Genomic DNA, 16,538 nt, shown 5'->3' with positions numbered 1-16,538 from the left:
GGAGTGTGTTGGTAACACACCCCCAATTTATATTGCAAAGCCCGACATCCATTCATACATTTAAACTTGGGTAAATTACATTTTACCCCTTAGATTTGATGTCGATTTCAATTCCTTACAATATCTTTAAAACATTTCACTTTCATACCTCACGTACTATTTTATTTCAATATAATACACCCATTACATTTTCTAGTTGATGTGGCTGCCACATGGCAATTATTTATTTATTTTTTTATACATTAAAAATATTATAATATTAACCCTATTTATAAAAAATAAAAAATAAAAAAAAACCCGAACCCATATCCCCTTCCTTCCCCCTCACCTCTCTACAACTCCCATTTACAAAATCCATCGCTCAGCCAGCAGTTCATCCCTATTGAAGCACTTACATACCTAATTCTACACACCAACCAACCCATTTACAAAATCCCCACTCTGAAACCCTAATAACCTAACCCCCAAACTAGTAGAGAGTCCTGCCTAGGTCGTCGAAAAAGTCAGAGTTAACAGAGAGGCTCCGGAGGTGGGTAGCAGTGGCGGTGGAGCTAGAGGAAGCAGTGGGCTTGGGGGTCGAGGAGAAAGGGTTGGGTGGTTGGCCCCCCGAGGAGTCATTGGACTCAAGAAACATGGCAGGAGGTTGGGGGAGGCGAGGTAGGAGAGGTTAAGGTTGGAAGGGTCGAAGAGAAGGAAGTCGTTGAAGTTGGGTAATTGAGTGATTAAGCAAAACATGGGGTTGATTAACTTGAAATTCAAGAACATTATGAATTTGTTGAGGAGGGTAATTGAGAGTGTAGGGCCTCGCAATGTGACACCGTGTCTTGTAAAACACTGTGCGAGTTGCTTTGTCCATGGCGTAATGATTCAACGTCGTTTTTTTACCCTCCAAGATCTCAAACACTAGACCTTAAAAACCACACCTGCATCTCAAATTCCACATTTTACAGAGGAGAGAGAGAGAGAGAGAGAGAGAGGTCGAGGTGGGACCCGCGCTAAGGGGTGCTCGGGTGGAGGGGATGGATGGACAGGAAGGAAGAGATGGGTAGGGGGTGGGATGTGGGGTTGCGGGGAAGGATTTCTGGGTTTGGGTTTTTCTGGTTTTTGCTTTTTTATTTTTTATTTTTTTTATTTTTAATTTATTTTTACATAGGGTTAATATTATAATATTTTTAATGTATAAAAAATTATTTTAGCACAAATGTGATAGCTACGTCAACTTTTAACGGACCAATGGATGAAAAATGTAACGGATATATTATATTGAAATAAAATAGTACGTGAGTTGTAAAAGTGAAATGTTTTAAAAATGTTGTAAGGAATTGAAATCTATCCCAAACCCTGAGAGCGTAAATTGTAATTTACCCTTTAAACTTGGACGACCTTTATCTGCACCGTTGGTTCTATCAAACCTGTTCGACCTTTAAACTCCACCGTTCGTTCTATCCCCCCTTCACGTTTGAATACGGACCTGTCTCTCTCTCTGCACTGTTCTGCAGATCTCTTTTCAAATCTTCCATTTTTTCGTTTCGATCTTCAAATTTGCTTTGTTGCAATCACTTCGTCGACTCTCCGTCTCCGTGAAATCTCTGTTGCTCTTCCAAGCTCATTTGGGTCAGTGCTTTAGGGTTTTCATTTCACTAAATTTGAAATCTTCTTTTTTTGATTGAAATCCTTAATTGAGGCTTTCCCGGTTCAGAAATTTAACCTTTGTGTGTGTGTGTGTGTGTGTGTGTAATGGGTTTGTTTGAATTTAATTGCTTGATAATTTCTAAGTATGGGAGGACTTAATCTCCTGGGTTTTGACCAAATTTTGTTATTGATTTTCAGTTAAATTTGAGTTTGATGCGATCAATTTACAAATTTAATCAATCCCCTTTTCCAGTTTGAAATCGAGGACTCATTTTTTTGAAGTTGTAGTGGATAGAATTTGGTGAATGTTTTGTTTTTGTGTGCCAACTTTGATTAAGTTTGGAATTAACTTGCCTGAATCAAACCACAATTGAGTTCGGATTAACTATTATTCATTTCTTAATATGATTTCATCGTTGATTTTGTGCTTAATGTCTCGTAATTTCTTGTGTTTTTGCAGTTTGCAGGTCTTGTGTGCAACAAGGTTTGTCCTACCATTGCTTAGGGTGATTATAATGCTTAGGAGTCCAAGTACTGGAGAGTGTCGTGGTGTAGGAATCCGGTTATGCAGCTTGACTTGAATTCTACTCCTTCGGAAGAGCTCTGTGACAGTATTCAGAATGTTCAAGTTATTCATGGGTAATTCTATTGAAAATTTACTTCATTCAACAGCTTAATAATAGTGATTAGGATCGTGGTTATTGCTGTCAGCGTACTCGGTCCTCTCCAATTAAATGAAACAAGGATAATGTACAACAGGGATCTGTTCAGTGCTTTTGCAAAACTGTTAACTGAAGTGCATATTTTCATTGGTTCTTAGCACCTTTTCTTAGCAGTTGGCCCTTGTTGATTCAATATCTTCCATGTTTCAGAATCTCTCTCTCATCTTTCCTTCTGTTTTAGTATGGTAAAATTCTCATAAACTGAGAATTAGTGTTAGGACTCAATTTTTGTCTAATATTTAAACTACTCTTTTGTAGGAGGACTAGTGGGCCTATAAGGCGTTCTACGAAAGGACAGTGGACACCTGAAGAGGTAAATTAACTTTTAATATAACATGCTATCAAACAAGGTGCTCGAGTTTATGGTTTGGTGCATATAACACCTGATGTGAAAAGTTGCTGTTGAATTCACTGCATTTTTGTTTTAATACATTTTCATAGTTATATGCATATTTCTTGTTCGTTCTTTATTCCTCTTTCTTTGTGGAATATGTGGTGCGCATAATCTATTCATTGTGTATTCAGGATGAGATCTTGCGGAGGGCAGTTGAGCGTTTTAAAGGAAAGAATTGGAAAAAAATTGGTATTATTCTATTACTGATGTGTCCATCTTTATTAGCATGTCATGAGACTAATCATGTTTATCTCAGTCGATGCTACTTTTTTATCTTTATACTTTCAGCACATTGTTTAATTGCATACTTGGGCATTTGTAGCCGAGTGTTTCAATGGTCGGACTGATACGCAATGCCTACATAGATGGCAGAAAGTCTTGAATCCAAAAATGGTCAAAGGTCCATGGTCTAAAGAGGTATTGCACTACTTGCATCTTGTTTTTGTGTTCATTCCCTGACCTCATTTTGTTTTTTTTGAGAGTTTCTGTTGGTACAACACATTTTTCTTTTTATATGAAATGTTTCCTTTCTATTTGTCTCTCCACAATTGATTAGGAGGATGATATTATTATTGAGTGGGTGGAAAAATATGGCCCAAAAGATTGGTGCAGTATTGCACAGCATTTACCTGGACGTATTGGTAAGCAGTGTCGGGAAAGGTATGATAACAGGATCTTTTGTGGATGACTATATTAGTACAATCCTGATCTAGGATTTCTTTCTTTTTCTTACCGTGTTTGAACTACTTTTAGGTGGCATAATCATCTTAATCCTGCCATAAAGAAAGACGCATGGACACAGGCCGAGGAGTTTGCTCTGATTCGTGCTCATCAAATTTACGGGAACCAATGGGCAGAGATAACGAAGTTCTTGCCTGGAAGGTATGCCGATATTTTGCATTGCTACTACTGGTGTGCCAGGACTTTCTTCCTTTTACTCTCGTGCACCTGCAACAGTCTTGATATATCTATGCTCATGGTGAACAGGACAGACAATGCCATAAAAAATCACTGGAACAATTCTCTGAAGAAGAAGTTGGATTCTGTGAAGATGAAGTACTATCCATACTTGAAGTTGGGGCAAGGAATGCCTCGTGATTTGGTATGCTCCGTTTTTTTTTCGTAATTTTTTTAGTGTAGGGTTTTCATTCAGTTCATTAAGCAGTTTGTTTTCTTATCATTGTAACGGAATCAGCTGATCATCTTGGGAGTTTTTTTTTTGAAGGTGGAGAGTCACGCTCTCAACTTTTGTGTCCTGCCGGAGAAGAAGGATACAGAAAATGTAAAATCTTCCTCTAGTGCCAAAAAGCTTCTCAAGTCCGACATCTTAATTGTTGAAGGGGTGCAGATAAACAGGCTGTGAGAAGGTTGTCCTAGTTCTTGTTTTTGAGCTTCACGAGACCGATGATAATTCCGGTGGTCGACGGAATTTGGAGCTTCGCAAGAGTTATCGAGTCATCGGCACGAACCTGTTTTGGGATAAAAAATTTGTGCAATACTCTAGAGATTATAGTAGGGATTATTAGCACAATTGCTTTTTGATAGTCTCTCTTAGCTATAAAATAAGCTTGTTATTTGTTTACTTGTTTTTTTATTTTTTTTATTTTTTTGCTTCGTTTTAAATAGTAATATAACATCTAAATTACGTATTAATAAAATTTCGTGTCAAGCAAAAACTATGAAATTACCATTACACCTTTTCACACATAACGGAAAGAAAATATTAGAGAAAAAAAATATGGGCATAAAAGTAATTTTCCATGAACTAGTTTTTGCATTTATTAAAATTTTCTCATCCACATATAACCGTAGTTTTATTCTTCCACTTCTCACTTTTCCTTTTTTAATTTTAATTTCAATTTCTTTTCTTAAATTGTCATATGTTACACTAATTCATTAATATAATTCAAGTTTTATTATCCTTTCCTCTTTTTTTTTTCTTTTTTTTTTATGTTTTTTTTTTTTTACCAATATTTGAAGATGTGGCTAGTTTTATGGATGGAGTTAAACTGTATAAAAAAAATCATGAAAGTGAGTGGTAAATTATTCAAACTATTAGGAATTTGGTAATTTTGATGCCTTGTTACTCAATCTGGTGATTGCCGACACCAATTTGGTAGGTGGTGACATTTTAAAATGATCATTTAATAATGTAGGTAACACGTCTTGCATTTTTGAATCAATCAAACGTACATTTGCAATATATTTCCTCCTACTAATATCTTCACCAAAATAACCACTCCTACTTTAAACGAACGATCTGTTTTTTATTGGCGGGATTTGGACTCCCAAAATTCCCTCCCAAACTTAGATTCTTCCTCCGGCTTATTGGTCAAGGTAAGTTACTTACTAATGAGCAAAGAATCAAAAGAAACTCAACTATAGATTCCTTTTGCAACCTTTGTTCTTGGCCTTTGGAGACCATCACGCATATTATAAGCGAATGTTGTAGAGCTGAATGCATTTGAGATATTCTATGGATTCCTTCTCAAATGCGCAATACTTTTAATTTGGACTTGAAAGCCTGGTTGATGGCTAACGTGACGTCCAAGATAATGTGGTATGACAAGATAGCATGGAATTGTTTATTTGTCTTTGCTTGCTGGTATATCTGGAAATGGAGGACCCATCAGATTTTTGATGTGGATTTCTCCCTCCCTAGTGATCCTAAAAAGGTTATTATTGGAGTTGCATTTGAATGGATGGATTTCCTTCTAAAAATTGATAAACCACATTCTCGGATGCATGTTATGTTGAAGTGGGTGCCTCCTATTTTTGGCTGGCACAAGTTGAATGTGGATGGCTCTAATAAAATGGTTTCGAGCAACATCAATGTTGGAGGAATTCTCTGTGACCACAATGGTGTTTGCTTGGGAGGTTTTTTTATTAATCTAGGGCAAGGGCATATTATAAAGCTGAAGTTTGGGGTTTGTATTTCGAACTTCAGCTTGCTATTGAAAAAAGGCATATCAAAGTTATTCATCGAGATGGAATCTTCCTTTGCTGTATTACTATTGAACCGGGTGGTGTAAGATACCTTTCACCCCCTTGCTATCCTTTTGAAGAGATGCAGGAATTTGATAAGAAGAATTGAGCATTGTGAGCTAAAGCATATTTTCAGGGAAGTGAACAATGTTGCAGATCAGCTAGCCAAATGGAGCTACAATTTGGACCTTGGGTTGTATTATTTTCATTTTCCTTCCCAATGGCTTATGCAACATCTAAAGGATGATATGGTTGGCGCCCCTATGGTCTGCTCTATTGTTATTAATGCTATGTATTAGTTCATCTCAGGTGTCTTCATCCCTCTATTCACAAAAAAATAAAAATAAAAAATAAAGGAAAAAACGATCATTTCAAGGTCATAATTGATTTATTCCCTCACATATATTGTCGTCCACTAAGAATTGTTGCTAAAAACACTCTAAAAATAATATCGTGTACTCTTTCAAATGCAAATTTCAAAAATGTTTCTCTAGTCAATCTTATTATATGCAATTTATGAGTTTCAACCATTGTTTAAAATATTGATATCGTTTGAAATATAGATATGCAAATTTATGTAAATATCAATTGACATATCGATATTGGTTGCCTTCGATAGAAATTTTGGAGGTTTGCTAAAAATGTGAAAATTAAAATGAAACTATAGAGAATGGCAGATGGTAATTTGTTGATGTTCAACCGATATGTCTAGATCAACGAAACTTGTCGATTTTAGAAATTTAAGAGTTCATCCGATACGGGCTTCACCCTCAATTTCCATATCTTTCTCTGATTTTCCGATGTTTTAATGAAAATTTCAAACATTGATTTCAGCTAGGGTTGGGCATTTAAAAAAAGAGTAAATTGTAGCAATGGTCCCTTAACTTTAACTCAATTGGAGTAATGGCCTCTCAACTAAAAATTCATTACTCTTGGTCCTTCAACTCATCAAAATGTGCAGCTAAGGTCCCTCAACTAAAAATCCATTACCATTGGTCCCTCAACTTTATTCCAACTGGAGAAATAATCCCTCAACTTTGACCCAATTGGAGCAATGGTCCTTCAACTTTAACCCAATTGTAGCAATGGTCATTCCAACATAACTCATTTTGACAAAATTCTGATGAAGTTGACGAAAAGGATCATAGCTACACATTTTGATGAGTTGAGGGACTCCAATTGTAGCAATGGTCAGAGATCCCAATTGTAGCAATGGTCCTTCCAACATAACTTATTTTGACAAAATTCTAATGAAGTTGACGAAAAGGACCATAACTACACATTTTGATGAGTTGGAGGGACCAATGTAATTGATTTTTAGTTGAAGGACCATTGCTTCAATTTGATTAAAGTTGATGGACTATTGCTACAATTTATTCTTAAAAAAAACAAAAAAAAAAACCAATTAAACCTCTTGAACTGCACCATCAGCTTGGTTTTTGGTTTTTATTTTTTTTATTTTTTATTTTTTAATTTTCAGTGGTTAAACCGAACCGCACTTACCTTAATTAGTTTGGTAATCGGTTCCCCAAATTTTTATGGTATAGTTAACCGAACCAACACATATATTAAATTTTATTTTTAATCATAATTAATACGTATAGTAATATGAATGGTTAGTTATTTACTAGTTACCATGTTTCCACCACATGAAAACTAAACCTGATTAATTTGAGTCCCTTTGGAGAAGAATAGAGGGACCATTTGGAGAAACCAGCTTTGTTGCTTTGGTGCTCTCCTTGGGCTGCTTCATTTGTGCTTTCCTTTGACCAATCACTCATATTGGTGCTACATTATGTAGCTTTTGGGAGATAAATTTGTTATGTATTTATGTCTTCACACAAATCGAGAATCGATCCAAACTAACCCGTCATTATCGGTTAATTGACTTGATTGGCTTTAGACCCAACTTGATCTGTTTTGGTTTACAATTTTGGTCTGACCAAGTCGGTTGGTTTGATTTCAATTTTGGCCTAAAACCAACCCAAACCAACCCACGCCTACCCCTAGTTTCAGCTCATAAATATTAAGTTTGTTATTATTTATATAAATTAAACTTTTGATAATATTTTTATTTATCTATACAATATGAACAAAAAGTCTCAAATCTCATAAAAGTTGGTGAACCGAAGGACAATAGTTAGGGCTAGTTTGGTACTGTTGTGTTTTAAAAAAACACTGCTTTTGTTGTGCTGTGAGAATAAACAGTTATAAAATAAATATGTTGAGTGTTTGGTAAACTTCTTTTTATTTATTTATTTATTTTTTTGTAAGTGCTTTTAATAAAAGAAGTAGAGCTCGTTTGAATGTGCTTTTAAAATGACTGAAAGTGCTTTTGGTGAAAATATTTTTGAAAACAATACTTAGTAAAAATGTTAGTAAATCCTGGAAAAGCACTTAAAGTGCTTCCTGGGAGAAGTACATAACTGGTGCTTCTTGTAGAAAGCACTTAAAGTACTTTTGGAACCCAAAAATATTTTCTCTAAAAGCGCTTTCAGTCATTTTAAAAGCACACCCAAACGAGCGCGTAGTGTTTGAGTATTTGGTAAACTTTCATATATATTGTTTTGAATATGTTAAATGACTAAAAAATATATGGTATTTAATGTTCTATAATAATTGTCAAAGACAATAATGTAGGGATAAAAATTGTATTTTGTAAAACATGTGAGGGTATATTTACCATTTGAAAATTTCATTAAATGAGCATTGATTATATGCTTTGAAATAATTTTTTATTTATTTTTAAAGCATGATAGATGTCACATCCCGCCTTCCCTCGCAGTGATATTGTCCGCTTTGGCATTCTGGGCCTGGACTATGTCGCAGACACCCAGCTACCGCACGGATTTGTTTTTGCAGGCCGCAGCCCCAAAAGGCCTCACTGAAAGGTACATGTGGGCATGGACATATAAGGCTCAAGATCGACCCTCGTGTGGCCGATGTGAGATACTACAATCCACCCCCCTTAGGGAGCCCGACGTCCTCGTCGGCACACACGAACCAACACGAGTCCGGCTCTGATACCAAATTGTCACATCCCGCCTTCCCTCGCAGTGATATTGTCCGCTTTGGCATTCTGGGCCTGGACTATGTCGCAGACACCCAGCTACCGCACGGATTTGTTTTTGCAGGCCGCAGCCCCAAAAGGCCTCACTAAAAGGTACATGTGGGCATGGACATATAAGGCTCAAGATCGACCCTCGTGTGGCCGATGTGGGATACTACAATAGACCCTGCTTTTTTTTTTATATGTTTTTCTATTTTCATTAACAGTAGTTTTTTTTAAAAATATTTTTTTTATTTACCAAATATATTTAATGTTTCAAATTTTTTAATAAACTGCATTTTTTTTAAAACATCACAATTCCAAATCAACCCTTAGTGGATTGTGATATGCTCTTACTTTTCCATTAGTGAAAAAACGGCACCATAATTACAAAATCATTTCGTTTTTATTGAAATTAAAATTTTAAAAATCCAAATACAAAAGAAAAAGAAAAAAAATTAAAAGTAAAAAGCGAGGAGAAAATTGGTAGTGCACAGTAGTCACCACCCTACTTAATAAGCAAAAATATGGCCGTTGAAATTTAAAAAAAAAAAAATAGAGGGTAAAGCCGGTCTTGGGAGGGGTCGGCATCAACTCCTACGTGGCAAAATCTGTACCGTTCGCCGCCTCAAACCTGTACCGTTCGTCCCTTCAAACTCGAGGTTTAAAACTTCCAGAGTCCGCCTCTTTATGTTTGAATAGAGCTCCGGACCGTTTCACTCTCTCTCCCTCTCTCTACTCCGCACTGTTTGTGAGCAGATCGTTTTTCAAATTCTTCCTTTCTTCGATTCGATCGTCAAATGTGCTCTGTTTCGATCGTCGTCGACTTTCTCTCTCAGTGGAATCTCTGCTCTTCGCTCTTCCAAGCTCAGTTCGGTAAGTGATTTAGGGTTTTCCTTTGACTAGAGTTGAATGTTCTGTTTTGTTTTGATCCCAATATTTTTTTGATTGAATCCAGTCATTGAAGCTTTTCTGTCTCAGATTTGAAGTTCTCTGAGAGTTGGGATTGATTGAATTTTGAATCTTTTTGATAATTTGTTAGTGTGTGAAGGATTATCTGCTGGGTTTTGATAGAAATTTTCGTTGATTTTTAGTTAATTTGATTTAGATACAATCGATTTACAAATTTACTCCACCCCATTATTCAGTTTGAAATCGAGGACTCGTTGAAGTTGTAGTGGATAGAATTTGGTGAATTTTGTGTTTTTGTGTGCCAACTTTGATTTCATCTTCGAATTACTAAGCTTTTGCTAAATCAAATCACAATAGAGGTTAGATTATCAATTCTTAATTTGTAGTTTGTTAGTTCTCCATATGGGGTTTCATTTCTTGATGAGTTTCTATCATCGATTTTGAGCTGAATGTCTCTTAATTTGTAGTTTGTTAGTTCTCCCCAATATTACCATGCTTTTTTTTTTTTTTTTTTTTGTATATACATATAAGTGATGCGTTTAAATGCTTGTAGCTGGATTTATGCGAGTCTTATTCTGATGCGGTAATTACCATATCAAATTATTCTCATTTGTTTCCCCGTTTCTGATGGGATCATCTGTATACATTTGGTCCGTACCGATCTATCCCGAATTTAATACAAATTGATTCATTGAGTAAGAGCAAGTATTTATATTCCAATTTTCAGACCTCTTCAAATCGATTTGGGAATTTGAAATTGTTAGGTTATACTCTTGATCTCATTTGTAGAATGTCTCATAACTTTCTTGTGTTTACGCAGTTTATGGGTCTTCTGTGCAACAAGGTCGGCCCCACCATTGCTTAGGGTGATTATCATGATTTGGAGTCCAAATACTAGAGAGAGTCGTCGAGTAGGAATCGGGTTATGCAGCTTGACTTGTGTGTTGTTTAACTATGGAAGGTGAAAGAACAAATTCTACTCCTTCAGAAGTGCTCGGTGACAACAATCAGAAAGTTCGAGCTCTCCATGGGTAATTCTGTTGAAGACTATTCATTGTTTTGTTGATGTCATTTCCAGTTCTCCATATATCTTTGACAATCTCCTTCATTTAAAATTAATTTCCTTCATGTTTATTCCTGTCAACCTACTTGATCGTTTTCAGTGAAATGAAAGAAGGATAATGCACTACAAGGATGTGTTCAGTGATTTCTGAAAACTTTTAAACTAAAGTGCTTATGTTCACTGATCATTAAGACATTATCTTACCAATTACAAGGGTGTCGTGTGTACTAGCGTGTGTGCATTGTTTGATCTTATATGTTATAGGACTCTCTCTCTCTCTCTCTCTCTCTCTCTCATTTTTTCTTTTGGTTTAGTATCGTAAAATTCTCCTTGACTGCGAGTAAGTTATACAACTCAATTTTTTTCTGATATCTAAGCAACTCTTTTGTAGGAGGACTAGTGGACCTACGAGGCGTTCTACGAAGGGACAATGGACACCCGAAGAGGTAATTTTTCTTTTTAAATTAGACGCCTTAAAAAAGATGCATAAGGTTATGGCTTGGTGCATATTAACAGCTGATGTGAAAAGTAGCCGCTGTACCTTGGAAGTCGAAATTTTTACAAAGAAAATTTCAAAATTATTTAAGCTGCTTTATTTGATTCATAATTGATATTTCAAATCTCAAATTACTGTGTATTGTTTAATACATTGTCCTAGCTATATGCATATTGGTCATTCATTCTTTATCCCTCTTCCTTTATGGAATATATGCCGGACAATAATTTATTCTGTCTATGCAGGATGACATTTTGCGGAGGGCGGTTCAGCGTTTTAAAGGAAAGAATTGGAAAAAAATAGGTATTATTGTTATACTAATGTGTCCATCCCTGTTAGCATGTCATGAGACTAAAGATAGTTTTTACTAAACTTTAGCCTTGTTATCTCTCTCTCTCTCTCTCTCTCTCTCTCTCTCTCTCTCTCTATTGCTCTCTTTCTCCCCCAGTAATTGAATTGAACAAACATTTTTATCTCAGTTGATGAACTTTTTAATTTATCTATTTACTGTACATTTTTTAATTGGAATCTTGGCTATTATTAGCGGAGTGTTTCAAGGATCGGACTGATGTGCAATGCCTACATAGATGGCAGAAAGTCTTGAATCCTGAACTGGTCAAAGGTCCGTGGTCTAAAGAGGTATCGCATCTCACTAGTTGCATCTTATTTTTGTGTTTGTTTCTTCGCCTCATTTGTTTTTTGAGATTTTTTGTCAGATCAACTCATATTTCTCTTTTTTACATGCAATGTTTCCTTACTATTCTGCAAAATTGATTAGGAGGATGAAGTTATTATTGAGTTGGTGAAAAAATATGGTCCAAAAAAGTGGTCCACTATTGCACAGCATTTACCTGGACGTATTGGTAAGCAGTGTCGGGAAAGGTATGATAACCGAATTTCTTGTGGATGATTTCATCGATACAATCCTGTTACTCTTCAATCCTGATCTAGTATTTGTTTCTTTTTCTTACCATGTTGGAACTACTTTTAGGTGGCATAATCATCTTAATCCTGGCATAAACAAAGAGGCATGGACACAGGAAGAGGAGTTGGCTCTGATTCGTGCTCATCAAATATATGGGAACAAATGGGCAGAGCTAACGAAGTTCTTGCCTGGAAGGTATGCCCATATGTTATCTAGAGGCAAAGAGTCTCTGTTATTTCTGTATACATTTAAAAAATGAATGTCTTCCATTGCTACTATGTCCTTTTAGTCTGGTGCACTGGCAATAATTGTGATATATCTATACTTGCATGGTCAACAGGACAGACAATGCTATAAAAAATCACTGGAACAGTTCTGTGAAGAAGAAGTTGGATTCTTACTTGAAATCCGGTTTACTTACACAGTTTCAAGGAATGCCTCATGTTGGAAATCAAAGCCAACACATGATGTCATCTTCTTCAAGGATGCAGAGCAGTGGAGATGATAGTGGTGCCAAAGGTGCAGAAGCCGAAGAAATTTCAGAATGCAGTCAAGATTCAACTGTTGCCGGTCGCTATCTCTCTGCACAAATGGCCAATGCGGTACCACATCCTATAGAGGAATTTCAGAATAATGAAGTATCCCATTTAGCAAATGACCCAAGCTTCAGTCCAGTATCTTGTTCAGAACCATATTACCCATCTATAGGAGATGCCAATGTTTCCATCCCAGAAATACCTCCTGAATTGGTTTGCTCCAAATTCCTGGAACAGAATTTCTCACATGATGCTGGAGCTTCGATGAGTGGGAATTTCCAGTTAAATTTGGATGAGTTACCTAACATTTCTTCACTAGAATGTGGCCAGGAATCATTAAGGATGCCTGGAGGGGTGGAGGCTCCGTTTCAAACTTCTACTTCCATGGGTAACATGGCCGTGGGTTCGGTTAAATCGGAGCACATGTTGATATCTGACGATGAATGCTGCAGGGTATTATTTTCAATGAATGGTGGGTGTTTTCCCTCTAGAGATTTTACAAATGATTCAAACATGGTTGATTTGGGTGCTTGCACAGATTCAGTACTTCTACAACCATCAAACCTCCAAATATCTGACACTGGCAGAACTTCAGCTTCACAATTATATCATCCTCTGAATTCTGGTGTAATTGGAACTTCTTGCTCTCAAGTAGTTTCTGCTCATGAAACTCCACTGATATATGCTGGAGAACCTACTCATTTATTCATAGTTCAAGATCAAGAGTTTGTGACAAGTTCAAATGATGGATTTTTCTATACTAACGAGTCTGCCAGTTCTCCCTGCAAATCCGATCTGGTTAGTGATTCTTCAAAATTAGTCCCTGTAAATACATTTTCTTCGGGATTGGACATGCAAACTTGTCCTGTGGATGTGAGTTCAAATGAGCAGACAGAACAGCAGGATGCTGGCGCTCTTTGTTATGAACCTCCTCGCTTTCCAAGCTTGGATATTCCATTTTTTAGTTGTGATCTTATACAATCTGGTAATGACATGCAGCAAGAATATAGTCCCCTCGGCATTCGTCAGCTGATGATGTCTTCTATGAATTGCCTCACTCCATATAGGTTATGGGATTCACCCTCTCGTGAGGGTAGCCCTGATGCCTTGCTAAAAAGTGCTGCTAAAACTTTTACAGGCACGCCATCTATTTTGAAGAAACGACACCGAGATTTGTTGTCTCCACTGTCGCCATTGTCCGATAGAAGATTTGATAAAAGGGTTGGGACTGACGTGACCTCCTGCTTGGCCAGAGATTTTTCACGTCTAGATGTTATGTTTGAAGATACAGAGAACAAAGAAGATTCACTTTCTCCATCATCTGATCAGAAAAGGAATTCTGATGCCTCTGTTGAAGATAAAGAGAACAAGGGTACCTGTGAAAACAAAGTAGAAAAAGGGATTGACAGCACTGCAATGTCAGATGATGGAACTGCACAGAAAGATGTTGATGACGGTCAATCCCAGGAAAAGAGAAAGCAGTTCCAACAAACTTCTGATGTTGATGCTGAGAGTAAGGTTGATCTCGTCCCAACTACACAAAGTGTGAGTTTCTTGTGCATTTATTTTGCTGGCTTTATATCCTGTGCATCTTCTGAAGGATAAATATTGTACCGGCGAATCACCTAATATTGGTTTTACTGGCCAATCACTTAATATTGGTGGAATTTATATTGCATTTGTTTGTAGTATTAAATTCTCTTATTGCACTTTTCAGGCACAACCCTCTGGAGTTCTTGTTGAACGTAACACAAATGATCTGCTACTGAATTCTCCTGATGTAGTTGGTTGTAAAGCTGAAAAACCCTTCGGCTCAACTGCTAGAACTCCTAAAAGTCTCTTACGTAAAAGCTTTGAAGCCACCAACCCAGGAGTTCCTTCTAAATCTTTCTCTGCAAGACAATGCCCATCTGTTAAAACCCCCACTATATGCGTAAAGAAGCATGAAAGTCTTGCAGATAAATGCTTACAATCTGATTCTTCGTCAGTTCCCCCAGAGACATCTGGTGATAATGCTGGCAATGATGTCAGTATTGAAAGCATGTAAGATTTTGTCATTGTCATTGTTTCCGGCATATTCGGCATGTAAGATTTCTTGTAGTTCTAGAATACTCTCAATACCTGATCCTGATGGGTTTCATTGGTGATGGTGTTTGTTTTTCTAGGTTCGGTGGTACTCCTTTTAAGAGAAGTATCGAATCTCCTTCCGCATGGAAATCTCCTTGGTTCATCAACTCCTTCATCCCCGGCCCTAGTGTTGATACTGAAATTACAATTGAGGTAACCACAATTTCTGGAAGATGATTATCTTCTCAAATTACGTGGTCGTTGGTCTGTTATTAATATAATGCAATGCGATTTTCCTCTCTCCAGGATATGGGGTTTTTCATGAGCCCAGGGGATAGAAGCTATGATGCCATTGGGCTGATGAAACAGATAAGTGAGCAGAGTGCTGCTGCCTATGCCAATGCCCAGGAGGTTTTGGGAAATGAAACTCCTGAAAGTTTATTCCGCGAAAGACAGAAAGACCGAGATATTGCAGGCCTCGAGAACAAGCATGGGCTACCTAATCAGCCAGGGAGTAGTTCTCTTTCGGCTCCTAATGTTTTGGTAGGATCCGTTTTATTTTTCGTGTAGCCTTTTCAATTATTTTCAGCTCCCAACGGTTTGTTTTCGTATCATTGTAACGAAATGAGCTGATCATGTTGGGAACACTTTCGTAGGTGGAGCGTCGCACCCTCGACTTCAGCGAATGCGGGACGCCCGGGAAGAAGGGAACAGAAAATGTAAAGTCTGCCTCTAATGCCAAAAGCTTCTCAAGTCCGACTTCTTATTTGTTGAAGGGTTGCAGATAAGTAGCCTCCTGTAAGAAGGTTGCCCTACTTCTTTTGTTTGGGTCCTTTTGTTATCCATATATGTATGTAGTTCTGTCTCTTTTTTTTTTTTTTTTTTTTTTTATTTAATTTTTTTTCTTTTTAATTTTTTGTTACAGCGTCTGGATCCCGTTAACTAATTGGTTCAAAAAAAGAAATTTGTTCATGAGCTAGTCAATGTGTCTTTGTATTCGTGTTTTTTATTACCTACTGGGAATTTAAGTTCTGTTCCACCAAGGATTACATTCCACTTAACGAAAAATAAAAATTACTTTCTACTATTGGTGAAATTTGAAGACTGTTTGGAAAAACTTACATGGAACGTATTCATTGTCACAAGGCATTCTTTATTCAATAATACATTGCTTAGTGCAAGTTTTTTCCACATGATAGTATATTATTGAATCAAGACGACACGTGACGGTGAACTCGTTTCATATAAGTTGCTCTTATTTGTGAGTGATTCTCTAGATAGAAAGTGACGTGTTATATTAGTAGAAGCGTTTTTATTACAAGGGCGTTGAAACTTTTAATGGAAAACCAAGAACTTTTTTATGAAACATCTGAGACTTATTCTTGAGAAAACCATTCTATGAGCCAGAAGCAGTTAAAAGTGCTTTTATTCGTCAGAAATCGCCTTAGCCTTCCAAAAGCAATTATAAATACAGTTGGTTTTCAGTAGACTAACAAGCAGCCGAGCTTTACAAACAATTTTTACCGTTTAATTTCTTAAAATCAATATTAGAACCAGTCTTCACCATTCATTTTTCAAAACTACTCAATCTTCACATTTCATTTTCCGAACCACGTCTTCCCGGACTATTGAAACCCAAAAATTTCCAAAAATTATGAAACAATGGTATACGAAAGAGATGTATTTGAAGACCCAAAAACCTTTAATTTGGCATGAATACTGCTAATGAACGCAAAATTTGACATGAATGCATATAA

The 16,538-nt window shown here is 36.7% G+C and overlaps 2 protein-coding genes across 3 annotated transcripts; both read left to right on the top strand.

Moving 5' to 3' along the window:
• Positions 1-1,451: 1,451 nt before the first annotated feature.
• LOC137717544 (transcription factor MYB3R-1-like) lies at positions 1,452-4,328 on the top strand. 2 transcript variants are annotated; one of them, XM_068456941.1, is made up of 9 exons: positions 1,452-1,614; positions 2,093-2,271; positions 2,613-2,667; positions 2,880-2,937; positions 3,071-3,165; positions 3,305-3,408; positions 3,502-3,630; positions 3,741-3,850; positions 3,974-4,328. In XM_068456941.1, the coding sequence occupies exons 2-8, from the start codon at positions 2,198-2,200 to the stop codon at positions 3,844-3,846; spliced, it is 621 nt and encodes a 206-aa protein (XP_068313042.1). In that variant the 5' UTR covers positions 1,452-1,614; positions 2,093-2,197; the 3' UTR covers positions 3,847-3,850; positions 3,974-4,328. The 2 variants fall into 2 exon arrangements, with proteins under 2 accessions (XP_068313042.1, XP_068313041.1); XM_068456940.1 differs by having other exon boundaries at positions 1,455-1,614; positions 3,736-3,850.
• A 5,173-nt stretch (positions 4,329-9,501) lies between these two features.
• Positions 9,502-15,777, top strand: LOC137717543 (transcription factor MYB3R-1-like). The gene is made up of 12 exons (XM_068456939.1): positions 9,502-9,658; positions 10,515-10,725; positions 11,149-11,203; positions 11,499-11,556; positions 11,798-11,892; positions 12,032-12,135; positions 12,245-12,373; positions 12,519-14,259; positions 14,432-14,757; positions 14,880-14,994; positions 15,088-15,324; positions 15,438-15,777. The coding sequence occupies exons 2-12, from the start codon at positions 10,649-10,651 to the stop codon at positions 15,567-15,569; spliced, it is 3,069 nt and encodes a 1,022-aa protein (XP_068313040.1). The 5' UTR covers positions 9,502-9,658; positions 10,515-10,648; the 3' UTR covers positions 15,570-15,777.
• The last annotated feature ends 761 nt before the right edge of the window (positions 15,778-16,538 follow it).

This window comes from Pyrus communis, chromosome 15, assembly GCF_963583255.1.
Source record: "Pyrus communis chromosome 15, drPyrComm1.1, whole genome shotgun sequence".
Classification (NCBI taxonomy): Eukaryota; Viridiplantae; Streptophyta; class Magnoliopsida; order Rosales; family Rosaceae; genus Pyrus; species Pyrus communis.
This window is presented reverse-complemented; position numbering and strand designations above follow the sequence as displayed.

What these genes read in the sequence shown, in the direction of transcription:
- LOC137717544 (XM_068456940.1), top strand. Translation starts at nt 2,198, where the DNA reads ATGCAGCTTGACTTGAATTCTACTCCTTCGGAAGAGCTCTGTGACAGT. An exon ending in GGTAAGCAGTGTCGGGAAAG is followed by an intron (nt 3,409 to 3,501) that starts GTATGATAACAG and finishes AACTACTTTTAG; the next exon opens with GTGGCATAATCATCTTAATC. An exon ending in AAGGAATGCCTCGTGATTTG is followed by an intron (nt 3,851 to 3,973) that starts GTATGCTCCGTT and finishes TTTTTTTTGAAG; the next exon opens with GTGGAGAGTCACGCTCTCAA.
- LOC137717543 (XM_068456939.1), top strand. Translation starts at nt 10,649, where the DNA reads ATGGAAGGTGAAAGAACAAATTCTACTCCTTCAGAAGTGCTCGGTGAC. An exon ending in ACGAAGTTCTTGCCTGGAAG is followed by an intron (nt 12,374 to 12,518) that starts GTATGCCCATAT and finishes CATGGTCAACAG; the next exon opens with GACAGACAATGCTATAAAAA. An exon ending in TCGTCCCAACTACACAAAGT is followed by an intron (nt 14,260 to 14,431) that starts GTGAGTTTCTTG and finishes TGCACTTTTCAG; the next exon opens with GCACAACCCTCTGGAGTTCT.